This window comes from Nyctereutes procyonoides, unplaced genomic scaffold, assembly GCF_905146905.1.
Source record: "Nyctereutes procyonoides isolate TBG_1078 unplaced genomic scaffold, NYPRO_anot_genome, whole genome shotgun sequence".
Lineage (NCBI taxonomy): Eukaryota > Metazoa > Chordata > Mammalia > Carnivora > Canidae > Nyctereutes > Nyctereutes procyonoides.
The window spans coordinates 4,063,590-4,089,914 of record NW_026575052.1 but is presented as its reverse complement, the minus strand read 5'-3'; the positions used below and the strand labels follow the sequence as shown (position 1 = coordinate 4,089,914).

General features: G+C 45.4%; 1 protein-coding gene across 2 annotated transcripts in view; it reads left to right on the top strand.

Moving 5' to 3' along the window:
• Positions 1–18,874, top strand: part of FBXO42 (F-box protein 42) — a 95,410-nt gene extending 76,536 nt beyond the window's left edge. For both annotated transcript variants that reach the window (XM_055332286.1, XM_055332287.1), the window contains exons 5-10: positions 9,015–9,168; positions 10,085–10,195; positions 11,656–11,752; positions 12,238–12,294; positions 13,121–13,237; positions 14,052–18,874. In XM_055332286.1, the coding sequence (XP_055188261.1) occupies positions 9,015–9,168; positions 10,085–10,195; positions 11,656–11,752; positions 12,238–12,294; positions 13,121–13,237; positions 14,052–15,167 (1,652 nt within the window). In that variant the 3' untranslated portion in view covers positions 15,168–18,874. The remainder of the gene's footprint in view (positions 1–9,014; positions 9,169–10,084; positions 10,196–11,655; positions 11,753–12,237; positions 12,295–13,120; positions 13,238–14,051) is intronic.
• The last annotated feature ends 7,451 nt before the right edge of the window (positions 18,875–26,325 follow it).

Sequence of the window (26,325 nt, the reverse complement as noted above, 5' to 3'; positions counted from 1 at the left end):
TGTCCTCTATTAACCAAAATGAAGGGTTCCATGTAGTCATATACTGAGTATTCATAGAGAAAAACTCTATGGAGCACCTGGTGGCGTAGTCAGTTGAGTGTCCAACTCTTGGTTTTCTCATGGGTGATGGGATCAAGGCCCAAGTGGGCTCTACACTCAGCGGGGAGTTTATTTGATATTCTCTCCCTCTGCCCTCCCCATCCCCTGCTTGTGCACACATGCAGTCTTTCTCTGAAGTAAGTAAATCTTAAAAAAGGAAGGGAGGGAGGGAGGGAGGGAGGGAGGGAGGGAGGGAAGGAAGGAAGGAAGGAAGGAAGGAAGGAAGGAAGGAAGGAAGGAAGGAAGGAAGGAAGGAAGGAAGGAAGGGGAAACTGTATATATCTGTGTTAATGTCATTTTGGAGCATTATCTAACAGGTTTTACTCAAGGATGGTTTAACTCTACAACATGGTTCTCGAAGACTAGTCCCCAAACATGAACATCACCTGGAAGCTGGTTAGAAATTTAACTTCTGGGTCCCCACCCCATATCTACTAAATAGGAAAGGCAGATGTGAGGCCCAGTGATGTGCATTGTAACAAGTCCTCCATCTCCTTTAAAATAAGCTGGAATCTGGGCAACCTGGGTGGCTCAGCAGTTTAGCGGTGGCTCAGTGGTTTAATGCCACCTTCGGCCCGGGGCCTGATCCTGGAGACCCTGGATCAAGTCCCGCATTGGGCTCCTTGCATGGAGCCTGCTTCTCCCTCTGCCTGTGTCTCTGCCCCCCCCCCCCCCCGTCTCTCTCTGTTTCTCATGAATAAATAAATAAAATCTTTAAAAAAAAAAAAAGCTAGAATCTGGGGCACCCCAGGTGGCTCAGCGGTTTAGTGCCGCGTTCAGCCCAGGGCGTGATCCTGAGGAACAGGGATCGAGTACCACATCGGGCACCCTGCATGGAACCTGTTTGTCCCTCTGCCTGCGTCTCTGCCTCTCTCTCTCTGTGTCTCATAAATAAAATAAATAAAACCTTTAAAAAATAATAATAGGGGATCCCTGGGTGGCTCAGCGGTTTAGTACCTGCCTTTGGCCCAGGGCAGGATCCTGGAGTCCCGGGTTCGAGTTCCATGACAGGCTCCCAGCATGGAGCCTGCTTCTCTCTCTGCCTGTATCTGTGCCTCTCTCTCATTCTGTGTCTATCATGAATAAATAAATAATCTAAAAAAAAAAATAAGCTGGAATTTGAGAACTAACATTCTAGGGGGACGATGGCTGTTATTTATAACATCTTACTAATAAACCTATAATATTAATAAAGACTGATCATGGAAGAGATGTAGAAATAATCTGTTCAGTCACGCATAAAATTATAGGCATCCCTAATTAAAACCAGTGCTTGTTTTATCTTGCATCAAACATTTGAGCTGCTCTTCTAGCCCTTGGTTCTGTGTGAATAGAAACTACAGTTGTGGGAAAGTGGCAAAGAATTTGAAATTGCTTCACTGTTTTACCATCTTCTTTGCAAAAGTAAACAAAAAACTTGCCTTGTAATTCTGGCACTTTCACATGTGAAAGTCCCTGATTTCATAGGAACCTTGAGAAGCATCTGAACTAATAAAGCAATTTTAAGGAATGTTAGTTTTGTGAAGTGATGCCTATTGTGATTATCCAGTTTCCCACAGCTGCCTTTTTGGGTTTTGTGCCTTGTTCAGAGATTTGCTCCATTGATTAATTATATCTGTTGTGTGATTATGTTTGGGGAATAAAGCCTGTGAGGCTAACTGTTGGCTATGGGGGAATAGACCCAAGGAATGTGGTTTGATAAGGACACATTCAGTCCTATGGTGTTGATGAGAACCTGCATGGGAGCGATCCCCTTTCTTCCTCTACTTTTGTGATACAATGATATTTCACTCTGTCTAGAGGCTCAGTAGCCACATTATTTTGAAGGTAAGCCAAGAGATGTCCAAATGAATATAAATCCTTCATCTATCAATTTTCTTGAGGGAAGGGGATTTATTTCCTCATATGTCACCCTGGTGATGGGCCTCATAACTGGGGGCGGGGTCTCCTGTTGTTAAAGTACTTTATAATGTACCAGATTTCCAATAAATCATTCTCTAGTGTGGTAGGCAGGTGTGCGTTAATAAAAATTTATTAAACAAATTAATACTATTCTAGCTACTGTATGAGATGAATTGCATGCATGAATGTACAGTCCTTCAAAGTTTTGGACCTCACATTTTGTCTAGAGTTAGTTCATATTAAAAGTTATTTCATTTATCTAATGGTGTGGTCATGTTTTGGGGTTTGTTTTTGTTTTTTGTTTTTTTTAGAAAGTTTTAAGTACCCTTGAAATAACTTGCTTTTCTTATGACTATAAAACAATAGAGGGATGCTTCTCCCTCTGCCTGTGTCTCTGCCTCTCTCTCTCTCTCTGTGTGACTATCATAAATAAATAAAAATAAAAAAATTAAAAATTAAAAAAAAACAATAGATAAAGGTATGTAATTTAAATACAAGTTTTCTTGTTTTTGAAATTCTCGTACACACTTTTTGTTTTGCTTTCCAGAACTCCGCTTGGCTAAAAGGACCATTTTTTTCTTCAAGCTATGGAAATTAACAAAATTCATCAACCTTGCAGTCTCTGACCTCATGATAAATTTGTGAAACTTGCATTAAGATCATTGGGAGGGGAGTTAAAGACTCTCTGCTTTAAACAAATTCAAAATATGAAGGCACCTGGATGGCTCAGTCGGTTTAGCCTCTGCCTTCAGCTCAGGTCATGATCTCAGGGTCCTGGAAATGAGCCCCAAGGTGGGCTCCCTGCTCAGTAGGGAGTCTCTTTTTCCCTCTCATTCTACTCCTCTCCCTCCCCTTAGCCCTTCTGCATCCTGCTCATGCTCTCTCTCTCAAATAAAATTCAAAAAAGAATGAAATATGTAGATTCTTAGAAATGAACAAATTAGAGACTTTTTACCGAGGCTTTTACACTATTGATTTTTTTTAATATTTTATTTATTTATTCACGATAGACATAGAGAGAGGCAGAGATACAGGCAGAGGGAGAAGCAGGCTCCATGCCAGGAGCCTGACGCGGGACTCGATCCCGGGACTCCAGGATCGCGCCCTGGGCCAAAGGCAGGCGCCAAACCGCTGAGCCACACAGGGATGCCTACACTATTGATTCTCAAAGTAACAAGAATTTAAAAGTATTAAATTTGCAACATTTGTAAACATTATGTGCATAATTGGATCATAGAAAATTTGATGCACCAATATCTTTGACCTCTCCTTCCTAAATTAACTATATAGGGCTTATATGTTGAATTTTGTCCCCCCCCCCCCCATTTGTTTTTGCATGGTGATTCTTTCCCACTTTGCTTACAAACTTTGTGGAGGAACACAGTTAATTTTAGCTTTATAAACCTACTTAGTTGTCAAAATATTTAAGATGCTGAAATTAAAGTATGTATTTGTAACATGAAACAGACCTTGGAAATGCCGGATGAGAGTTCTCCCACTCCTTGAAGTGGGAAGTAAAGGGAAGGATTTTGGCTTTCTAAAATATCAGGGTATTTGAGAAATCACTTTGGAAAGTCTTTACCTAAAATAATCTTTAAGGATTACTTTGTCATTGTCACTGGCCCCAGTTTACCTTTTCTTGTAGAGTCCAGAGAACAAGTAAAGGATCCCATATGAGACAGAGAGAGTGTGACTCAGAGCCTTGTGGAGAAAAAGAGGTCCTAAGAAAAAACTTCTGTTCAGTTTACTTACCTCTTTTGTGTACTCTTTCTCCATGGCTTACCTAATTAATTAAGATTTAGGAAAGTGTTTTTTCAGCTTTGAAACACTCTGACCTTTTATAGTATCTGATTTGCTTGTGGCAACCACTCAGAAAGAATGTATCTGTATGCATGAAGAGCAGTTTAATATAATGGCTAAGGGGCAGCCCCAGTGGTGCAGCGGTTTAGCACCGCCTGCAGCCCAGGGCGTAATCTTGGAGACCGTGGATCGAGTCCCATGTCGGGCTCCTTGCATGGAGCCTGCTTCTCCCTCTGCCTGTGTCTTTGCCTCTCTCTCTCTAGCTGTGTCTCTATGAATAAATAAATAAAATCTTTAAAAAAAAATAATAATATAATGGCTAAGAGAATGAGTTTTAAATCTAGACTAAAATTAGAATCCTAATTCCACCATTTACTAGTTCTGTGACCTTGAGTAAGTTATTTAAATGAGTCATGCCTCAGTATTCTCTAAAATGGGAATAAAACTAGGAGGGTGTTTTTTAGGGAAGGATTAAGTCAGCTTTTGCATGCAAAGTACTTAGGTATGCCTAGCATATGATAAATATTATCAATATTAGTCACTATCATTAGTAGTAGCAGTAGTTAATAGTAATTATTGCAATTTCTCTCTCTTTTTTTTTAAGAAAAAATTTCTCTTAAAAAGCAAGTTACTCAGGGCTCCTGGGTGGCCCAGTTGAGTACCTGACTCTTAGTTTCAGCTCCGGTCATGATCTCAAGGTCATAAGATCGAGCCCTGAGTGGGGCTCTGCACTGACCAGGAGTCTGCTTAAGATACTTCCCTGCCTACCTATCCCTCCCCCTCTGTTTGTCCCCCCACCTACACTACCTACACATATACCACCACCACCACCACCCTGTACACGCACACACGTGCGCTCTCTCTCAAATAAATAAATGAATGAATGAATGAATGAATAAATAAATAAATAAATAAATAAATAAATAAATAAAATCTTCAAAAAAAACTAATCACCCGTCCTTTCCTACCACCTTCCCCATACCCCCTAAACATAGGCTCACAGTCAGTTGCCACTTTCAGTTTTCACCTAATAAGGAATGGATATTGATTGTTCTAAAACAAATAAAGCACCACATAATTTTTAATTGCCACATAGTATTTTTTACATGAATATTCTTTAGTCTACTTTAAGACTTCAAATGAGCATCTTTTTATTTATTTCATTTTTCATTTTGCCCAGCTATCATTTCTAATGATTAATCCTTAGAAATGGAATTACTCTTCCCCTTGCTTGTGCTTTCTCTCTCTCTCAAATAAATAAATCTTAAAAAAAAAATGAAATTACTGATTGAAAGTATATGCAGGGCAGCCCAGGTGGCTCAGTGGTTTGGAGCCGCCTTCAGCTCAGGGTGTGATCCTGAAGACCCGGAATCAAGTCCCATGTCGGGCTCCCTGCATGGAGCCTGCCTCTCCCTCTGCCTGTGTCTCTGCCTGTGTCTCTGCCTCTCTCTCTGTGTGTCTCTCATGAATAAATCTTAAAAAAAAAAAAAAAAGTATATGCATTTAACTTTTTTTGAGATTTATTTATTTGAGAGAGTAAGCTTGAGAGTGTGGGGAAAGGGTCAGAGGGAGAGAGAGAAAGGATCTTAAGCAGGCTTCACTCTCAGTACAGTGTCGAGGCACATAGGACTGAACTCACCACCCTGAAATCATGACCTGAACTGAAATCAAGAGCTGGCCATTTAACCCACTGAGCCACCTAGACGCTCTGCACTTAAAATTTTTTAATATAAATTTGATACATGGGATCCCTGGGTGGCCCGGCGGTTTGGCCCCTGCCTTTGGCCCAGGGCGGGATCCTGGAGACTCCGGATCGAATCCCACGTCGGGCTCCCGGTGCATGGAGCCTGCTTCTCCCTCTGCCTGTGTCTCTGCTTCTCTCTCTCTGTGACTATCATAAATAAATAAAAAAATTTAAAAAAATAAATAAATAAATAAATTTGATACAAATGGCCAATTAAAAATTGTTTCCATGATTTTTTAAAAATTTAATTAATTTAATTTTTTAAAGTAAGCTCTAGACTGAGGATCCCTGGGTGGCTCATGGTTTAGCACCTGACTTTGGCCCAGGGTGTGATCCTGGAATTCCAGGATCAAGTCCCACAATCAGACTCCCTACATGGGAGCCTGCTTCTCCCTCTGCCTGTGTCTCTACCCCCCCCACCCCCGTCTCTCATCAATAAATAAATAAAATATTTAAATACATAAACAAACAAGCCAGCTAGCTCTAGGCCCAACATGGGGTTTTGAATGCAATGACCCCAAGGTCAGGAGTTGCATGCTCCTCCGACTGAGCCAGCCAGGTGCCCCTGATTCCATGTTTTGCTGTTTCGGGGACTCTGTTCCGCTACTTCATTTTATTTCTTTAAGTATGTATGTATGTATGTATGTATGTATTTATTTATTTATTTTTATGATAGTCATACAGAGAGAGAGAGAGAGGCTGAGACATAGGCAGAGGGAGAAGCAGGCTCCATGCACCGGGAGCCTGACGTGGGATTCGATCCCGGGTCTCCAGGATCGCGCCCTGGGCCAAAGGCAGGCGCCAAACCGCTGCGCCACCCAGGGATCCCTTAAGTTTTTATTTAAATTCCAATTAGTTAACATACAGTGTAATACTAGTTTCAGGAGTCTGTTTCTTGGTTGTCTCTACCTCCCCTGCCCCTGTTCATTTATTTCTTAAATTCTACATATGAGTGAAATATGGTATTTGTCTTTCTCTGACTGACTTCTCTTGGTCAGCATAATGCTCTCTAGCTCCATCCACGTCATTGTAAATGGTGCTGCTTCATTTTACACATTTTATTTTATTTATTTTATTTTATTTTATTTTATTATTTTATTTTATATTTTATTTTATTTTATTATTTTATTTTATTATATTTTATTTTTTTATTTATTTTTTCACCCTTGATTTTAAAAGCCAGAATTTCCATTATTTCAAATCCCAATCCAAGTTTTAGCCTGGAAGGATTTTAAGTAACAACAGCTGAATCTGTAACATGTTTTATTTGTTTTTTTCCAACTTTTTCATATTTTTTAGGAGTTCCAAGGTGATAGCAAGAACTTGAAGCATTGTTTGGTATTTTGCAAATTAAATCATTTTGGGGTAATACTAGCATTTTAACTAGACCATTATATTAGTTAGGTTTTCTAACCGGTTGGTCTAGGAAGCTTTCTTCTGGAAAGGCAAAAGTTTTAACTAGAAATCATAAGACTCTGAGGATAGCAGCCCCCTTAGTCATGATTCCAGTAGGGTATGAGGGTAGTGAGAGCAAAGCTCATGAAGTACTTCAGTCAGTATTCTCTCAGTCAGTGCTGCTGAGTGACTGGAGAATCATTTCTAGAAAAGACTCATTTCTGTGATCAGATCCTGTTTGGATTGATGTCTGTTCTGTTAGGAAAGTGTTCAAAATATGTTGCTGATGCTACAGAGTACTCTTAGATGCTTACTCCATATTCTGATGATTGTTACCCTCTCAGTAGATCATGGTAAGTTACTCTTCATTTGGATCCCAAGGAAGACAGCCTCTTGCTCTACTTTTTCAGCCTTGAGACTTTGTCATCAATACCATTAAAGCAGTTTAAGCAGGGCTTTTCAAACCATATCCCCCAAATCCTTTGCTGAAGGGGAAGGCCCAGCTCCTCACCTGAATGGGAGCACCTCAGCTGCTATCAGTTTAATATACTGTTGAGATTCCTTCTGCTTAACTTTTTTTTTTTTTTAATGGATCCTTCAGTGTCAACAAAACTTTTCTCCTTGAATATTACAGTATTTACTGACACCTAGGTATTGAGGAAAATCTCTTTGGTCTTAAGCAAACTAAAGGTAGCATGTAGAGTAGGAGATTAGGAGAAATAGTGATTGTTACTTAAAAGAAAAGGCTCTGAAAAATCATGCTTCTATGTGACATTTCTTATTCCTAGGGTTTTCTAGCATAAACCAAATTTCTGTTGTTTCAAAAATTGGTCAGTATAGCTCAGAAGTCCAGCCTTGAGGGCCTTGGTAGCCACTGGTATAAAGCCTGCAGCTCCATTGGAATGCCTTCACATTGAGCCTGAAATTCTGCCCCCTTTTGTGCTCGTGAGGCCCACAGCTAGAGGCCTAGAGGTCACCATGCTAACATGTGACTCAGCACAAAGAACTCCACACTGCCTCTGTTTTAACCAAGTTTGCTGACAGCAGCTCTTTTTACATTGCATCCAGGTACTAGCCTGTATATGTACTCCCTAGATTCTTATATTCTCTCCTGTATGGGGTCTAGTCAGCTTATTAAAGGGATGGTCAGAGACACCTGGGTGGCTCAGCGGTTTAGCACCTGCCTCCAGCCCAGGGCGTGATCCTGGGGTCCTGGGATCGAGTCCCACATCAGACTCCTTGCAGGGAGTCTGCTCTGCCTCTGCCTATGTCTCTGACACACTCTCTGTGTATCTCTCATGAATAAATGAATAAAGTCTTTTTTATAAAGAGCAAGAGAGAGAGAGAAAAAAAAGATGGTCAAGAGAGTCAACATTTATTGAGCATCTATTTGCTGTGTGCCAGGTAGTGTGCTATGTGCTTCAGGTGTATTATTTAATAATCAGAACAGCCTTATGAGATAGGTACTCTCATCTCTAATGTCAGGGAAGCAAAATAAGTAACTTTCCTCCAACTCCGGTCTCTCTGTTCTGATTATAAGATGTATAAATGGAAAGTCATTGATACTATAAGAGTGATATATGGCAACAGATGGCAGCTACACTTGTGGTGAACTTAGCATAGTATATAAACTTGTAGAATTCCCATGTTGTACACCTGAAACTAATAATAACATTGTGTGTCAACTGTCCTAAAAAAAAAAAAAAGATGTATAGGGACACCTGGGCGGCTCAGTGGTTAAACGCCTGCCTTCGGCTCATGGCGTGATCCGGAGTCCTGGGATCGAGTCCTGCATCAGGCTCCCTGCATGGAGCCTGCTTCTCTCTCTGCCTATGTCTCTGCCCCTCTCTGTGTATCTCATGAATAAATAAATAAAACTAAAAAAAAAAAAAGTATAAATTGGTGATGGTTTTCTGTCAGACCTGCAGACCAGTTTTGTTCTCTCCCTTTCCCTTATGTTTCATAGTGTTGGTTCCCCTTTTGTGGCTCTTTCAGAGGAAGGTGATCCATAGACAACCTACCTGTGGCTTATAAGACCCTGATTCCTAACCATGATGTTGTTGACCTTTCCTAGGGTCCTATCCTTCCCCTAAAGCTGGAGCAACTCTGGTAGTGTACAAGGACCTGCTGGTGCTGTTTGGTGGCTGGACACGACCAAGCCCATATCCCCTACACCAACCAGAGAGATTCTTTGATGAAATACACACTTACTCACCCTCTAAAAACTGGTAAGCCACAAAGATAAGATCCTTTCAGTCCAGATTAAAAGATTTCAAATGAATGGACACCTTATCTTTTTTTGTGTTCAGGAATCTCTTTGAGAATTTGGTAGAAGCTTTGGACTCTTTTCCAGGAAAAAAATTTACATAACCCAGGTTTGCTGACAGTTTCAGAGAATTTACAGGACCCGCCTTAAAACCTAAAGCTAAGGGGCGCCTGGCTGGCTCAGTCAGTGGAGCATGTGACTCTTGATCTCTAGGTTATGAGTTCAAGCCCCATTTTAAGTATAGAACTTAAATTTTAAAAAGTTTTTTTAAAGGGTTAAAAAAATAATTTTAAAAAAGAAACTGAACTAAAGCTAAAGAATCTCTATTCCAAAGAGAAAAAGTGGAAGAGATTTATTCCTCTTCCTAGAAAACTGAATATTGCCAGTTGGAAAACAGGAGGCTCTTCAGTTTTGGCTGCTAATTCCCCAGGTGTGCTGTGGATCCATTGTTCCCTGCTATGTCTCCAGGACTGATTCCTGACTCTTTTTTCTTTTTCCTTGTAATGGACTACTTAGTACAGGGCTCTTGGCAGCTGTAGCTGATCCAGACTGTAGAAAAGTGGAAGGTGGTGCTCCTTTATTTAGCACACTAGGCTGAAGCGGCCAAGGAGCCATGGTGGCTTCCCTGGTCATCTCTCCACCCCACCTCTAAGCCATATGCACAGAGAACTTGAAGGTGAGCATAGCTTTAGCAGGTTTGTAGGAAAGGCATAAATACCTTCTGCCATCTTCCATTTGTTATCCTAACAGTATCTCTACTAAAGGTGATAGGGTTGTCATTTTAAAGTGAGTACCTACTTACTGTTTCCACCTTAAACACACAAGACCAGACACAGGTGATGCTGACTTCCTGGCTTCCTCCTTTCTTTTTCTATTAGGTGGAACTGCATTGTGACAACCCATGGGCCACCTCCCATGGCTGGCCATTCCTCCTGTGTGATAGATGATAAAATGATTGTCTTTGGTGGCTCCTTAGGATCCCGGCAAATGTAAGTATATTTGGTTTGCTGCCTATCAACCTGAAGGTAAATACTCCTGGGAGTAACAGGTCAGAAGCGTGAACTAGTCAGGTCAGTATTCCTCAGCATGGTTCTCATTAATCCAACCAATCATTGCTTCCCAGCAATCACAGAGCAATAGGTTGAAAAACTTCCTCCATAAAATCAGAGCTGTGTAGAATCTTTTTTTTTTTTTTTTTTTTTTTGGTGTGTTGTTCATTCAGCAGGATCAAATTCTGATGCAGCCTCCACCTTGTCTGTTTCTAGCTGTGCCTACAGAAGGCTACCTTTTAAGAAGCACAGAGTGCTTTTACTTGCTCTGTTTATGACCCAGCCCATGTCCTTTTGGGCTTTAGAGAAGACAGGTAGATTGACAGGATTGGTTGAAAATGGTTCATTCTCCAAATGAGAGGGGATAGGGGAGTGGGTAGGAGCAAGAAAACTGTCAAGTCTGATGCACTTCTGTGAGGTTGTTCTCCCTACCCACTGTCCTCACTATCTCTGGCCACAACTGGCCAGCCCAGGCCAGAGTCAAGAGCCAGAGCCACCCATCTGAATCACTCTTCATCTGAGTTGGTGGTAGCTGCATTAATGGTCAAGAGAGGAAAGGTAATGAGCCATCAGCAGTAAAAGCATTCCAGACCCAACTCTGTTCTCTGTTAGACAAGATAGTCCCATCTTCCTATTTCAGAACAGTTGTGGAGAGTCTGTGAGCTGCCCCCCCACCCCAACCAGATGAGAAAGTTTAAGGCTTTATGGTATTAGCATTCTTATTCCTGCATCCCTCTTTATGAGTTAATAACCTTAGCGAGGTGACAGTAAAATAGAGACTGCTTTTCAGTAGTGTGTGCTTGCCATACTGGTCCCTTGGGGTTTGGAGATGCCAGTCTGTCCTTGATAAAACTGCAGATCTCAGTAGCTATGGTGAAATTACTTTTTGTAGCCAGAATCGATAAATCTTTATCTCCTGGGCAATGATAGAGCTACCTTTTGCATCAGTTTTTTTCTTCCTTGTGGTTTTTGCTTTTGAAAGACTATATCTTGACCAGTAGCTATTTCCTGCTATCACCAGTTCATTCTTACTTTAGGTACTAGTATATGGGTACAGACATGACTCAAAAGAGGCCTTATGGGTCAGTGGGAATAGCAAAGGTTTGAAGGTCTTGAGATGGGTTCCAGGGAAAGAAGGGGAAGAAAAATATAGTTTAAGATTCTATGATCATGGCACTTTGCTAGGCCTCTTTATAAATGTAACTTCAGGGGCACCTGGCTGGCTTAGTCTATAGAGCATGCAACTCTTGGATCCTCAGGATCATGAGTTCAATCCTCACGTCCGGCATTGAGCCTACTTAATAATTTAAAAAATAAAATATGAATGTAACTTAATTTATATCAGCTCTGTGGTTCCTGGGAGCTCCCAACTCCTTCAACGTTATGCCCTTATCTTATAGGAGCAACGATGTCTGGGTCCTTGACCTTGAGCAGTGGGCGTGGTCCAAGCCGAACATCTCTGGCCCCAGTCCTCATCCTCGAGGTGGCCAATCTCAGGTGCTCAGGAATTAAAATAACTATTCAGCAAACACTGTAGCATCTTCCAGTTAGGATGGGAAAGGGAGGAGGGAGTCAGGTAAGCTGCCAACATGTATAAGCCAAAGAGACTTTGTTGTTCTTTTTTACTGGTATTTATTTTTCAACCTCTAATGGGTTGTATTTATTTTTAGTGGCTTTGTATTACACCTCTCCCCAAAGCATTTACTTTGCTGTTTCATTTCTCAAGAGAACCCTGCATTTTATGTACACTCTGTACACTCATGTTAATGTTTGATCAACAAGGAATATATACATTCAGGTGAATCATCAGTAGTTTGTTCACAAGGATGGGAATTGACTTGGTTTGGGAGAATGGAGAGCTTATGGTGACTAGAATACTTTCATTTGGGATCTGGGTAGGCTATTTTCATATACCACTGATGCATAGGAGGTCAGATGCCTCTGTCTTTGTAGATTTATTTTAAATGTCTTCCTCTTCCCAGATTGTCATAGATGATGCAACTATCTTAATCCTTGGAGGATGTGGCGGTCCCAATGCTGTGAGTATTGCTGGTGCCGCATTCCAAGGCAGATGCTGCTAGGGGTTCACACTTGCTCCCTGTCTCACCTTGTAAGCATAACATTCTTTTTATTGAAAGAATCTTTTTCACTTCAGGTATATAACCATGGTATTTTCTGGCCAAACTCTGCTTTTTTCTCTCTCTCTCTCCTCTTTCTTTTTTTTTCTTTCTTTTCTTTTCTTTTCTTTTCTTTTCTTTTCTTTTCTTTTCTTTTCTTTTCTTTTCTTTTCTTTTTTTCTTTTCTTTTCTTCCTTTTCTTCCTTTCTTCCCTTTCTTTCCTTTCTTTTTTTTTTTTATTGTAGGGTGAGAGGTGCTTTTTACTCCTAGACATTCATCTCTTGAATACTCATATTTATGTCTATGTCCTTCCTACTCCCATTTCCTCTTTAGGCAATAAGGTTTGTGGCTATCATTTTTTTCAAGGAGGGGTGGGACAGAAAAACAAACTGATAACTGCCAGAGTTTATATGGAATTTAAGAATGCAGATTCAGAGAGTTACAGATATATATTATCTACCCTCTCCCCCAACACACACACACACACACACACACACACACACACACACACACACAATTCAAAACCACTTAAAAGTGATTCATGGATTACAAGCACAATTCCGTGTTCCAGGCCAGTGGTAGTGTATGAATGAATGAAGGAATGAGTGACCACAAATGTTGCCCTTCTTTCTGAAGAGCCCACACACTCTCTAGACCAGAGAGCACAGCTTTGAAATTCCTACTGTGTGTGTGTGTGTGTTGTGTAATGTACTACACCTAAGTCCTATTGTTGGTGCTTCTCTTCTAGCTCTTCAAGGATGCTTGGTTGTTGCACATGCACTCAGGCCCCTGGGCCTGGCAGCCACTCAAGGTAGAAAATGAAGACCATGGGGCCCCAGAACTATGGTGCCACCCAGCTTGCCGGGTAAGCAGGGCACTGACAGGCCAGCCAGAGAAGGGTCCTAACTGTGAAACCAAAGGGGCTTGTCAGATCTCCAAGCAAATTAGTATGGAAATAATGAACACCTTGATGTCATAAAAGAAACGGCCATTAACCATTGCTCTTTGGGCACTGCTTCTATATGAACCTCTAGATGGGAAACCTGTGTGAGCCCCACTGATCCTTTTTTTTTTTTAAGTTTATTTTAAAGATTTATTTATTTATTTGAGAGAGAGCACATGCATGTATGAGCATGAATTGTGGGGGGAAGGGGTAAAAGGAGAAGCAGACTCCCTGCTGAGCAGGGAACCCGATGCAGTGCTTGATCCCAGGACCCCAGGATCATGACCTGAATTGAAGGCAGATGCTTAGATGACTAAGCCACCCAGGCGCCCCAAGTTTATTTATTTATGTATCTTTATGATGAATGTGGGGCTTGAACTCCTGACCCCGAGATCAAGTCACACGCTCCACTGACTGAGCCAGCCGGGCGCCCCCTTTAAGTGCCAGCTTTAAGCATCTCTTTGTGACCTTTCTTCAGGGTCCCCAAACAAGAACTAATTCCTCCCTCCACCCCACTCCTATCCTGAGGCATGCTTCTGATGATAGCACCTGTCATGCTTCAGCCATAGATTGTTCCCATGCCTTTGTCCCCTGCTAGCCTAGAATAATGTAGCCACATTATCTTCATCTCTGTATCTCTGGTACCTACAAAATGCCTGGCCTGCCCAGGTACTCATAATAAAATGTTTGATACTTAAATGAATGATCAGAACTGAACAGGTGTTTTGTCTTTCAGGTGGGGCAGTGTGTGGTGGTCTTCAGCCAGGCACCTAGTGGGAGAGCCCCACTCAGCCCCAGTTTGAACTCCCGCCCCTCACCTATCAGCGCCACCCCTCCAGCCCTGGTTCCTGAAACCCGAGAGTACCGCTCTCAGTCTCCAGTAAGGAGTATGGATGAAGCTCCTTGTGTTAATGGCCGCTGGGGAACACTGAGGCCCAGAGCCCAAAGGCAGACCCCCTCAAGTTCCCGGGAAGGGAGCCTTTCCCCAGCCAGAGGAGATGGTTCTCCCATCCTCAATGGTGGCAATTTGTCTCCAGGAACAGCAGCTATAGGTGGCTCTTCCTTGGACAGCCCTGTGCAAGCCGTATCTCCTAGCACTCCATCTACCACTGAAGGATATGACCTCAAAATGGGACTTTCTTTGACCTCCCGACGAGGGTCACTACCAGATCAGAAAGATTTGAGGTTAGGATCAATAGATCTGAATTGGGATCTGAAACCCGCTTCGAGTAGCAATCATATGGATGGTGTGGACAACAGGACAGTTGGGGGAAGCATGAGACACCCTCCTGAACAGACGAATGGTGTGCACACCCCACCACACGTGGCCAGTGCCCTTGCAGGAGCTGTCTCCCCAGGTGCCCTGCGTCGGAGCCTAGAAGCCATCAAAGCAATGTCATCCAAAGGCCCCTCAGCCTCCGCAGCACTAAGCCCTCCTCTGGGGTCTTCCCCAGGCTCTCCTGGGAGCCAGAACCTGAGCAGTGGAGAAACAGTGCCCGTTCCCCGTCCCGGGCCTGCCCAAGGAGATGGACATTCCTTACCTCCCATTGCCCGCCGCCTGGGCCACCACCCTCCACAGTCCCTAAATGTTGGCAAACCTTTGTACCAGAGTATGAACTGCAAGCCCATGCAGATGTATGTGCTAGACATTAAAGACACCAAGGAGAAGGGGCGGGTCAAATGGAAAGTATTTAATAGCAGTTCTGTGGTCGGACCTCCTGAAACCAGCCTGCATACAGTGGTCCAAGGCAGGGGTGAACTCATCATATTCGGAGGACTCATGGACAAGAAACAGAATGTGAAGTACTATCCAAAAACAAACGCCTTGTACTTTGTGCGAGCAAAGAGATAATGTGTTCTAAACCCCCTTCCCTTTCTGTGGCTTTTAATTTTCCAGCGTGCAAGCATTTGGACTGAGAATTGGGAAAACAAAGGACAGAATTACTACCATAAACCAAAACCCCAATTCCCAACCTCACTCACTCCAGGCTGGGATCAAATCTCCATTAAGAAAAAAAATTATATATAAATATATAAATATATATTATATAGCCAACTCTGTTTACAAAGAGGGAGAGGTCTCCGTCCTGGTTCAGATAAATTTGTTGCTGTGTTTTAGCAGAGGCTGTGCTGCCTTTTTCTACTTTGCTGGTAACTAGACCAAGAATATAGGGAACAAACTAATGTCAGAACTTACCTAAAGCAACTGAAGAGCCCCCATAAGTCTTTATGTGGCCTTCTTGGAGTGAGAGTAAGAAAGCGTGTGTAAGGTGCCCACGTGGAGGCTTTCGATCCACGAGCTCCAGGAGTTGGTGGGGTGAAAGGAGCCTGTAGAGAACTGTTCCTCCCTTCCTTTTAAAACCAGAGAGGACCTGTGCAAACCTTTTTTTGTGGTCATGCCCTCTGCCAGGCCCCGCTCTGCCCTTGTGACTGAGGAAAGTTGCCCAACCAGGAATTCTGTTCCACGTGTGTGTGCTGGGATCACCATGAGACAGTGTTTATGCAGAGATGCCTGTCTACCTGGTGTCCACTGGTCTTTAGCATGCTCCCTCTGTGTCTCAGAAAACATATTGGTGTCTGATTTTGGAATTTTCTGACAATTGTATTTGATTGCAAGTTGCCAAAAACCGCATTTGTTCCCTTAAAACTTGATCCGCAGAAGCTGCTTTTTCCCTTTTTTTTTTTTTTTTTTTTTTTTTTTTTTAAGCCCTATCAGCTTTCTCACTTTCTTTTACAAAGCTAAGGTGCCCAGGGAAATCTCCTATAGATATTTCTGGGACCCTTTCTCTGGTATCACTTAGGGGCCTAGTAGAGAATTCCAAGATGCCAGTATCATGAGAAATCCATTAAGCGGCAGAAAATACTGGTTTTTCCTTGTGGGCTTCTTTTTACTTCCATAGCACATTGGGCATACCCATCCATATTTATACAATGAGGAAATTGATCCTGGAAGGGAAACCCAGTAATAGCTCCTTCTAGAAGTGATTTCTGCCCCTGTTGTGACATGTGTTTTTCTGTCAGGCTATTGACTAGTGATTGGGTGGAGTGTCCTGTGCTTACCCTCTTTGATGCAAGACTGACCTTGGGAGCAGTCCCTCCTTTGTGACAGTCTCGTTCACATGTGCCCCAAATAAGGGTTGGGTTTTTATGTTATGCCATTTCTGAGATACGGTGCAACACACTAGAGCATTTCTTTGCTAGATATAAGAAGTCACAAATTACCAGTTTCTAAACCATGGCCTGGACATAAGAGATTAGTTAAGTCAAATGGGACCATTTAAATGTGGATTTTTGGTGATTTCTCATTAGTGGCAAGAAGATTTTTACTTTGCCCTTAGGATTTGAATTTCAAAACATTGCATTTCCCATCTTTCACGCCCCGCTTTTTCTTGTTAGCATTTCCCAAGCGCAAGACTGCTACAGCTGGCCCTGGGTCCTGGCTTTAGGCCAGCACTTAGCAGTCTGTCTGATAAAGTGTGTTTTCTCCTATTACATCATGTTGAATTCTTTCCCCTAGCCATTAGCTTTTACAATGTGGTCTTGGTGGGAAAGCCCCCCTGGTGCCAAGCCCAGGGAAGGGCCAGCTCATAGGGAGAGGTCTGTGTTCCAGAAACTGTCCCATGTGCTCCCTTAGATGACAAAACTACCATGTGCCTATTTACTGTGGTGTCCACCTACTCCTGGCTCAGCACTCGGCTTGCTAGACACCTTGCTCTGGGGCTGTTGCTGATCCTCCTCTGGCAAAGACTGTTAGATCATGTGGGGTCCTTATTCACAAGAGAAAGCTAGCCTGTAAGATTAGGTATTACATTTTTGCTATTGCTGAACATTGTTTATGACTTTGCGTTTGTGCATGGACAGCATCCCCAAACTCCGTTCCTATTTAAATATAAAGCATTTGGAAGCCTGAAAGTTCAGAATCTCAACTTTGTGACCATTCCCTTTGTCCTGTGGCCTCCCTAAGCCAGCTGTTAGCTTGTGGATTCCCTCTATTTTCCCCAAACAGGCAGGCAGAGGTGATGATGGCCTCCAGTATTACCCAGACCACTCAGAACCAGACTGTTTACAGCTCCTTAAGAAAAATCTGCCTCATCTGCACCTGGTGGTGTTGGTCTTGATGGTCCTGGGCACTGTGGGCAGATACCTTAGGAGAGCGACTCCACGCAGTCAAGGTGGTTATGTTCTCAGGCCCTAATGAAGCCACACGTGTAGGGGAACTTTAGGTGTCCCGCCTGCGGAGAGCATTTCCACAGCACCATGGATGCTTCAAGTCAGGTCAGATTAACCACAACTCTGGTTTTGACATGATGCCAATTTTGTCTTAATTCACTGAGAAAAATGAGACAATTTCTTTAGCCTTCAGGAGCACCTAAATTAGCAAATATGTCAGTATTTAAGTATTTAAAATACATTTTCTTTCTACTTGAAGCTTTAACCCCTTCCATTCCTGCAAGTGTGCCTTTGAGAGCCCCATGTCATATGACTTCACCGGCCGCCTCATTGACCTCATGTGACAGTCTTGGTGTCTTCCTTCTCTCTTGGACAGAGCTTCCATTTTCTCACTTTACAGGCTGGGCAGCAGAGAGGGTTCTGTATTTTCGTTCATATTTCTACTCTTGTAAACATGGGTGGTGGACTGCACAAATATCCTTTCACCCCCCCACACACACACACAATTATGTATTTTTACAGCAAGAATTAGGTGTTGATACAAGTTTAAATTTAGTTGTAATACTGGGCATCCTCTCCTCCCAGCCCTCTGCGGATTGATCTGATTTTAATGTTTGAGTTTTACATCAAGAGCTAAAACCACGAACTATCCTAGGAACTGTGTTGGAACTCTCTAAAATAAAGAAAAGACGAAGAGGACAACAAAAGAAAACCAACTTGACAAGTCTTGACTTTGGAGAACAGAAAGCCACCAGCTGATGGAGAACAGAGGGATACTTCCTTTAACTTTATCATTCTGGTTTTCCTTCTGCTTTGCTTCTTTGCTTCCCCTTAAAAGTGATGTTCCTGTGGGTTTGTCTGTCTGTCCTTGTCCTTGTGGTGATCCTGGCATGGTGATGTGCTCTGCTTTGCGTTGTCTGTGCTTTCTTACCAGCGCATAAGTCAGTGGGGAGGACCTGAACACACCCTGGGGCAAGGAAGCCGAACTTGGAGGCCTGCGTCCCATGCAGCCTCCCCACCAACTGCAGAAGGCATGTTCTGCATGGTCACCAGTAAGTGGCTCCCTCTCACTGTGTTTATTGTCATAGGAGAGCAACCCTTATCTTGGCTCCACCCTTGCTCTCTTTCCTCGCTCTGCTCCCTTCCCACCAACCAGGGTTCATGTCAGCGCACACCCATCGTGCCCTGGCAAAGCTGGTGCTGTGAGTGATGTTTCCCATAACTCAGGGGTCCCAGGTGGCTTACCCTGAGATGGTCATTTTAGGCACATAACAGTGTAGGAATGAAAAGTGGACTTCATTGATATTTAAATCTGTCAATTTCATTTTTTGTTAAGGTTTTCCCTGATGACTTTTTAGCAATTTAACAAATAAAACGAAATGGACAGAATTGTCTTAACTGTTTTATTAGTAGAAAAGAAGAAAAACAACCATAATGGGGAGCAGTTGAGGTTGGAGATTGAAGTTGGAAGCAAAGTAGTTGGAAAACTTGCCCTCCTCCTTTAGGGGGGTTGTGTTTTGGGGTAGAGGTAGGGAGTTGCCCTTCCCTGGGGATAGTGTCATTTAATTAAAAAACAACTCCCCGTCATGCTTGAAGGACTTGGCATTTCAGAGCCTCAGGTACTGCCCTTTGGTGGAGACCCCAGAGAGGTGATGAGCTTGGAGCAGGAGCCCAGGGGCCAGGACAACCACCACATCATCGCTGGCCTCCTAAGCAAAGAGGAGGACACAGGCCCCAGGATCTTGAATTAGCACAGCAAATGGCGGTTAGAAACATAGGCCTGAAGCCTTAGAAACTTGTATTCTAATCCTGCCTTCCCCTACTTACTGCTTAACCTTGAATACAAGTTTCGTAGTCTGTAGATACAGTTGTTTCTATCTTAAAAGGATCACGAGGGTTAATTAAAGTTGTATATGAAAGCACTAGCACCGTGCCTGGCACAGGGTAAGTGCTCAGTAGGGGGTGGCTATTATTTATAATGAACCCTGGAAGAAAATACAGGATCATGAAGGAGAGGGCTGGGCTCATTGTGTAAATTGTTACAAGCATGTCCCTGCAAAGGATTATGCGTGTCTATGGTTGTCTGGGTCATCTTTTAGATGTCACCGTGAGAACCTCTGAGGCTTTTGCCTCTCGAGAGCAGTAAGTAGCAGCTGCTGCCATAAATCAGGTCAGAATTGTTTCATTGTTTAATCTCCCTTTTGGACTTTAATTCCTTGGTTTGCTAGTTGAATTCTGCTTCTGGCACATCAGGTATTCTGCCTAGATTCAAGGGCACATGTAGTGGGTTCCTGATCTGGAAGTGTCAGCTGGGGACTGATGACATGAGTCTTCCCCGCTGCGAGGGTGCCTGGAAGGAGACGACGGGCTTCACAAGGGTAGGGGGCTGCTCCAGTGCCGAAGCCACTTGCTGAGTGTGTGCCAGTTTCTTATAACCATGGGCCAAGTACCATTATGCTTGATGGTACTTTTGTTCAGTGCATACTATGTAGTGACTTGTCCCCTGCTCAGGTGCTGTGACCCTGCAACTCTCATTCTGTTTCCTGTGCTTTGAGACACACAGGGAATTAGAGTGTGGCCGGAGGAAGGGCCCTCGGTACGAAGGGCCCAGCACCATGTGCTGGCCTCTATTGAATTGGCAAGAGGTAGAATGACTGTTTTGTATTCTTTCACAGTTGCCCTTGTAGAAGGGTTGTACTTACTCATTGTGGGTCTATTGGGCTGAACAAGGTCCAGTGGGTAGGAGCAATAGGGGAAACATTTCTGTATTGCTGGGAAGAACTAGAACCAGTTTGGCACTGTTGGGGGAATTCAGGCATTGCCTGGGCAGTGTAGGGATGTTGTAGAGGAGGCAGTGTTTAGTGGGTGGAATGCTAGGGGTGCTCGGTGGTCCTGGGGAAGGAGGCAAACATCAGTGCCTGAGGAAAGCCCCACATGCCCAGCCTGCGGGATAGCTCAGCCTGTGGGCCTCCCAGACAGCATCCTAACTCAGTCTGTCCCTACCACAGGCCATGCTCCTAATCACTGATGAGCAGGCTTCTGCTCCGGAGATGACCTGAACATGAAGACAGCAACATGATCAGCCTCAGGTCAGCAGAGAAGAGGGAATGTGCCGGTTTGGGGAGAACACAGCTCAAAGAAGATCCATGACTCCCCCAGGCCTGGCAGGTGGTGGCATCCACTGCACAAGACTCCCTGGCCACTCCCCTGGGTATTATGGACCAGAGGCCTGTGCCCATTTAGTTTTAAATCACAGGACCTAGCCAGGGGAAGGGCAGCTCCACACTCCCCTTCTCCTTCCCAGGCCTTTGCTGCTCTTCCCCAGCTGGCTCTGTGGGTAGGCAGTGCAGGAATCACTGATTCAGACCAGGAGACCAAGGCCTTGCACATGTCACTACCCTCAGCCAGTCCCACAGCCCAAGGCTTTGCCTCCCGTCACCCTCATCTGGGGACCCTTGAAAGGCCAGCCTTTGAGCACCCTCATGTCCCGCAAGACAGGAGGCATCACCTCAGAGTCTTGCAGACTGGTCTGCTTGTAGTGCTGCCACAGGGGACCAGTGTTCATTGCTTCTCTACCTTCCCACCTTCCCCTACGATATACCACTGCCGACAGCAGTCCAGAGCTCTTGTAGATGGTCTGCGAGGTCATGATTCCACCATTGCTGGAACGTTCAAGCAGAGACTCGTAACTTACAGGGGAGGGGTAACAGCTGATGTATGCATCAAGTCAAGGATTGGGACTAAGGGTCCCCTCCATGCCCTTTCAACTCAGAAAGGGCTTCCTAGAGAGGCTGCAGGACAAGGACATGGGCTGGCTTTCAACCAGAAAAGACCTTGGTTCAAAAGCCAGTTCTGTCACTTTGGGAAGACAAGTCATCCCACAACTCAAGAGCTGAAAAGGCCACGTAGGAACCCCCGGATCCCATCTGAACCTCCGTTTTATCACTAACAAGGCGTGATGCTGCTAGCCTCACAAGTTAGCAATTCGTCTAGATCCAGCAGTAATTGTTCATCTGTGGAATAGGTGTGCTTCCCCAAAAGACCACGCGGAGGCACCCTGTGAAAGGTTTGCATCCCAGGCACTCCCAGCCTGGCTTCAGCGGGGAAACTGGATGGGCCGGAGGAGTAAAATGCCCCTTCCTCCCCTGCCTCTGTTGTAAGGCCTGGGTAGGACCCCATCCCCAGCCTCTGCCACATTTCTGAGCACCACCCCCTGGCTGCCCCCCTGCCCTCTCTGCCCCAGCCCCCAGCTGTGGGAAAGCCAGTGTTTTCCCCACCAGGCTGGGCTCTGAGCCCAGGCCCTGTCACCACACACAAAGCTGAGCTGATGTTCTAAGTAAATGCTTAAGAGGTCTGGCAGAGTGTGCGTTACCCACCAGGGAACCTGTCTGCCCACCCACTGCAGGGAAGAGGCGGGGGGGGGGGGGGGGGGGCCGGCCTTACCAGGCAGAAACCTGGGAGGAGGAAGGAAGTTCCTGCTCCCCCCGTCAGCAAGGCCCAGAGAGCTCGACAGGTACTGCCCCTCACACTGGGACAGCCTCGTCACAAGCCAGGAGGTATCCCATTAGGCTGCACAAAGGTGACACATCCTGAGCTTCAAAAACCACAGACAGTCCAAGGTATCAGACTCCAAAGCTACGGAGGAGGTAGAGAAGTGTCTGTAACCAACATAGCCAGTCAAGGGCAGGAGAATTGTCTGGAAGCCAGAGAGAGCTAAGACATGGGTTTCTCCTTGCCCCAGCCTCACCCCGCTAAACTGAGGCAAGGGACAGATGAGAATAATGTCTTTCTGGGGGATTCCAGGCCTCACCCTGGGAAGACTGACTCCCCGTGGTCCAGGAAAGGTACAGAGGGGCCCTGGGAGGTCTGGCTTATCCAGAAGAGCTGGTATTTAGGGGCTGAGGGCAGGACAGAGCGACCCATATGGATTTGATGACCAGAGTCACCCCCTCAGATGTAGCAGGTAAAGAAGCTTATGACCAGAATCCACAGTGGGAGGAGAAGCCAGGACAGATGGCGCCATGGCAAAATTAAGGAAGAGAACGTGAGGCCCCTCCCGAGGTCCAGAACAGAGGATGCCCAAGGAGTGGGTGCCCCCCACCCCCAGACACACTTCCCTGCCATTGGGTTAGCCCCTCCTACACACCGACCATGAGCTCCAGGGCTAGAGGAGCAGGAGACAAAAAGAAACAACCTTGAGATTTTTAAATTGTAGAGAATGAGAAGTCCGTTGACTTTAAGTTTACTGGGAAATTAGTGAATTAAAATGGCAGGAGTCAGGGGTATCCCTGGGTGGGTCAGTGGTTTAGCGCCTGCCTTTGGCCCAGGGTGTGATCCCGGGATCAAGTCCCACGTCGGGCTCCCCACAGGGAGCCTGCTTCTCCCTCCTCCTGTGTCTCTGCCTCTCTCTCTCTCTCTCTCAAATCAATCTTTTAAAAAATGACAGGAGCCAGATTAAATCAAGTCAGGAAACGGCTCTATTTTGATAAAGGTGAAAGCTTGTACTTACTCCAGTTAGGAGAGAAATCAGATAAAGTGCTAGGGAATCCCAGCACCTAGGGGTGCTGTGGCCGCTGCCAAGGGAAGAGAAGAGTATTCCAGTAGAGGTAATTCGAGTGGAACCAGGTGGAACCAGCCCTTCCAGATACGACCGTGAGAAGATCAGTGTGACCCAAATGCACAGGGCGGAACTAGAGGATGAATTGGAGAGGAGGATGAAAGGCAGGCAGGATTGGGGTCCAGACCCAGGTGCGGGCGACCCCAAGAGGACACTTAATGTATAGGGAGAAAACCCAGTCCCCAGTGGCTGACTGGATCAAGGGAGGAGGAGGCCAGCGCCCACTCCTGCAGTAAGTGAGCATGTACTGCTGCTGTGTGTCAGACTCACTCCTGTGGAGTTTATATTTCAGGGGGGCAGTGAGGGAGAAGGGACAAACGTATAAAGAGCTGAGCACCAAAAAAAAAAAAAAAAAAAAAACTGAGCAACATCATTCCAAATAAGGACCATGAGAAAACTAAAAGTGGGGCGTGACAAAGTGTGATGGGCTCGGGCTCATCAGAGAAGGCCTTTCTGAGGAGGTGACATTTCAGCTGAGACCTGAATGTAAGGGCAGCCACACAGAACAGCAGGAACAAAGGCCCTGAGGCAGGCCCTACTTGACAAATTCAAGGAGCAGAGGCAAGGCTTGTGTGTCTAGAGTATGTGAGTGAAAGCAGAGGGTGCAGGTGGGCCTTGTAGGCCACGGGGAGGGAGGGTGGGCCTGACTAGGTGCAGGGGAGGCCGTTAAAGAGTTGTGAGCAGGGAAGTGATGCGTGAGGCTGTCCAGGTCAAGGACACCAGCCTTGCTGCCAAGCGCAGGCCTGGCACATCCCAGGCTAAAAAGAACTCCCTGGGGATGATTCGGCAGCTCCAGCCCTGAATCTTGTATTTAAACAGGATCTGGACGTTTTATTCCGTCCTTCCTCTTTACCCTACCGCCCTGCTTCTAAGTGCAGTTGCCCGGTGATTCGATCTCAGTCTGCTCCACAGTGGTCTTTGCAGCGTCTGGCCTGGCACAGGGAGTGCTCGTACATACTTGACAAGTACTTGTCTTCACCCACTCAGGCCCAGGTGGTTTGCCCAGCTTCCTAACCGCTCCTTCCAGGCGCAGCCTCTTCAGCCCATTCCCTACGCTGCAGCCACAGCCAGTCAGCCAACACATTTCTCTTGAGCTTTTATTATGTGTCAGACATACACTAGCTAGTGGGGATTATAATGAGCCGAACTGTGTCCCTCCATCACCCCTACCACCACCAAAAAAAATTCTTAAGTCCTAACGCCCAGCACCTCAGGATGTAGTCATATTTGGAGATAGGGCCTTTATGGAGGTAATTAAGTTAAAGCGAGGCCATCAGGGTGGGCCCTGATCCAGTGTGACTGTCCGTCCTTGGAAGAACAGCAAATTTGGATTTAGACTCCTACGGAGGGAAGGCAATGTGAAGACGAGAGGAGAGGTCACCTACAAGCCACAGAGAGAGGCCTGGAGCTGATCTTTCCTCCCGCCCCTACCAAACTCTCGATCTATCATTTTGAGCCTCCAGAACTAAGAAAACACATTTGTGTTATGTAAGCCACCCAGTCTGGTACTGGGTTACTGCAGGTCGAGCAGACTGATTACAGGGGTAAAAGAGAACAAAAAGGGCCTTATCCTCACAGAGCTTGTGTTCTAGGTGAGAGAGACCAACAAGAAATTTAAAATTTCAGAATCAAGAGGCGCCTGGCTGACTCAGTTGGTAGAGCATGCAACTCTTGCTCTCAGGGATAGTAAGTTCAAGCCCCATGTTGGATGGGGAGTTTACTTAAAAATCTTTAAAAAGGGGATCCCTGGGGGCGCAGCGGTTTGGCGCCTGCTTTTGGCTCAGGGCGCGATCCTGGAGACCTGGGATCGAATCCCATATCGGGTTCCTGGTGCATGGAGCCTGCTTCTCCCTCTGCCTATGTCTCTGCCTCTCTCTCTCTCTCTCTCTCTCTCTATCATAAATAAATTTAAAAAAATTTTTTTAAAAAAACTTTAAAAAGTACAATTTCAGAATCCAGAGCAAGACAACATGAAGGAGTGAGCCTAGGGGGTAAGGGCACGTCATCCAGTGGGGGAGGAGGAAGGCCTCTGCAGGTGAAGCAGCTCCTCCCATAGGAAGTTAGTGGGGGAGATACAGAGAGCACCAGGTAGTGGGTACCACAGTGCAGTGGCCCTGTGTGGGAACAGAAGGCCAGCTTCCCTGGAGTGTAGTAGGCAAGGGGAAGAGTGGCCGTGAAAGCGAGAGGTGGTCATGGGCCAGTCACAGAAGGCCTTGAAGCTATGAGGTTTGGATCTTACTCTGAGGGCAGTGGAAACTACTGGAAAACTATAAGCATGGCTGTAACATTGCCGGATTGATGTTGCCTAAAGGCTACTCTGGTGCCTCTGACATTCCAGAAGGCAAGCTGGGAAACCCTACAGGACACAGCTGCAGTGTCCAGGCAAAAGAAGAGAAACGTAAATCTGACCATCCCTTCTCCACGTAGCCTCCTTGGGCGGCCCACCCACCTCTGCCCCCGAGGTCCTCAGGCCTGTTGTGCCTGCGCACCTGGGCCGCGGACTTCTCCAGGCAGGTTGACTGTCCCTCCTTGCCTTGATAAATCCTCTCCACACCTTATGAGGCCTTGTCCAGAAGGTGCTCAATCAATTTGGAGATGGAGCGAGACCAAACCATGAAGAAATTAGTGGATTAATCAGGAAGTTTTACACCAGAAGGGCTCTTAGATGGTCCACCTGCTTCACCTCAGGCCTTAAGAGGAGAAGCATCTTGCTTAGGGGAACATTCAATTTAATGGTCAGAGGGGGAACAGAAAAATGGAACTCACTAGACCAAAATGGCCCATGAGCATCCTCCAAAATGAAATTCTGATCACCTCATTCCCGGCTCTCACCACTGAGTGGCCTCCTGCCCGGCAGCCGTGTTTCCACCTGCGGACCTGTCATGGACCGAACTGTGTGTCTCCCCTCTACACCCCCCCCCACCAAAATCCATATGTTAAAGCTCTAGCCCCCAGTGTGAAGAGAAGGCGGCTGCCTGCAAGCCAGGACGAAAGGCCTCGCCAGGAGCCAGAACCGTGCTGGCACTTGATTTCGGGCTTCAGCTGCCCGAACTGTGAGCAACGAGATTTCTGTTGCTCAAGCCACAGTCTGTGGGATTCTGCTTTGGCAGCCCCAGCAGCCCCACACAGAACCCAGCTTCTGAACCGCCCAGTGCTCTTGTCCCATGTGCAAGCTTATAGACCCATCTGGCCCCTGCAGCAGAATCCCTGGTGGATGGACCCC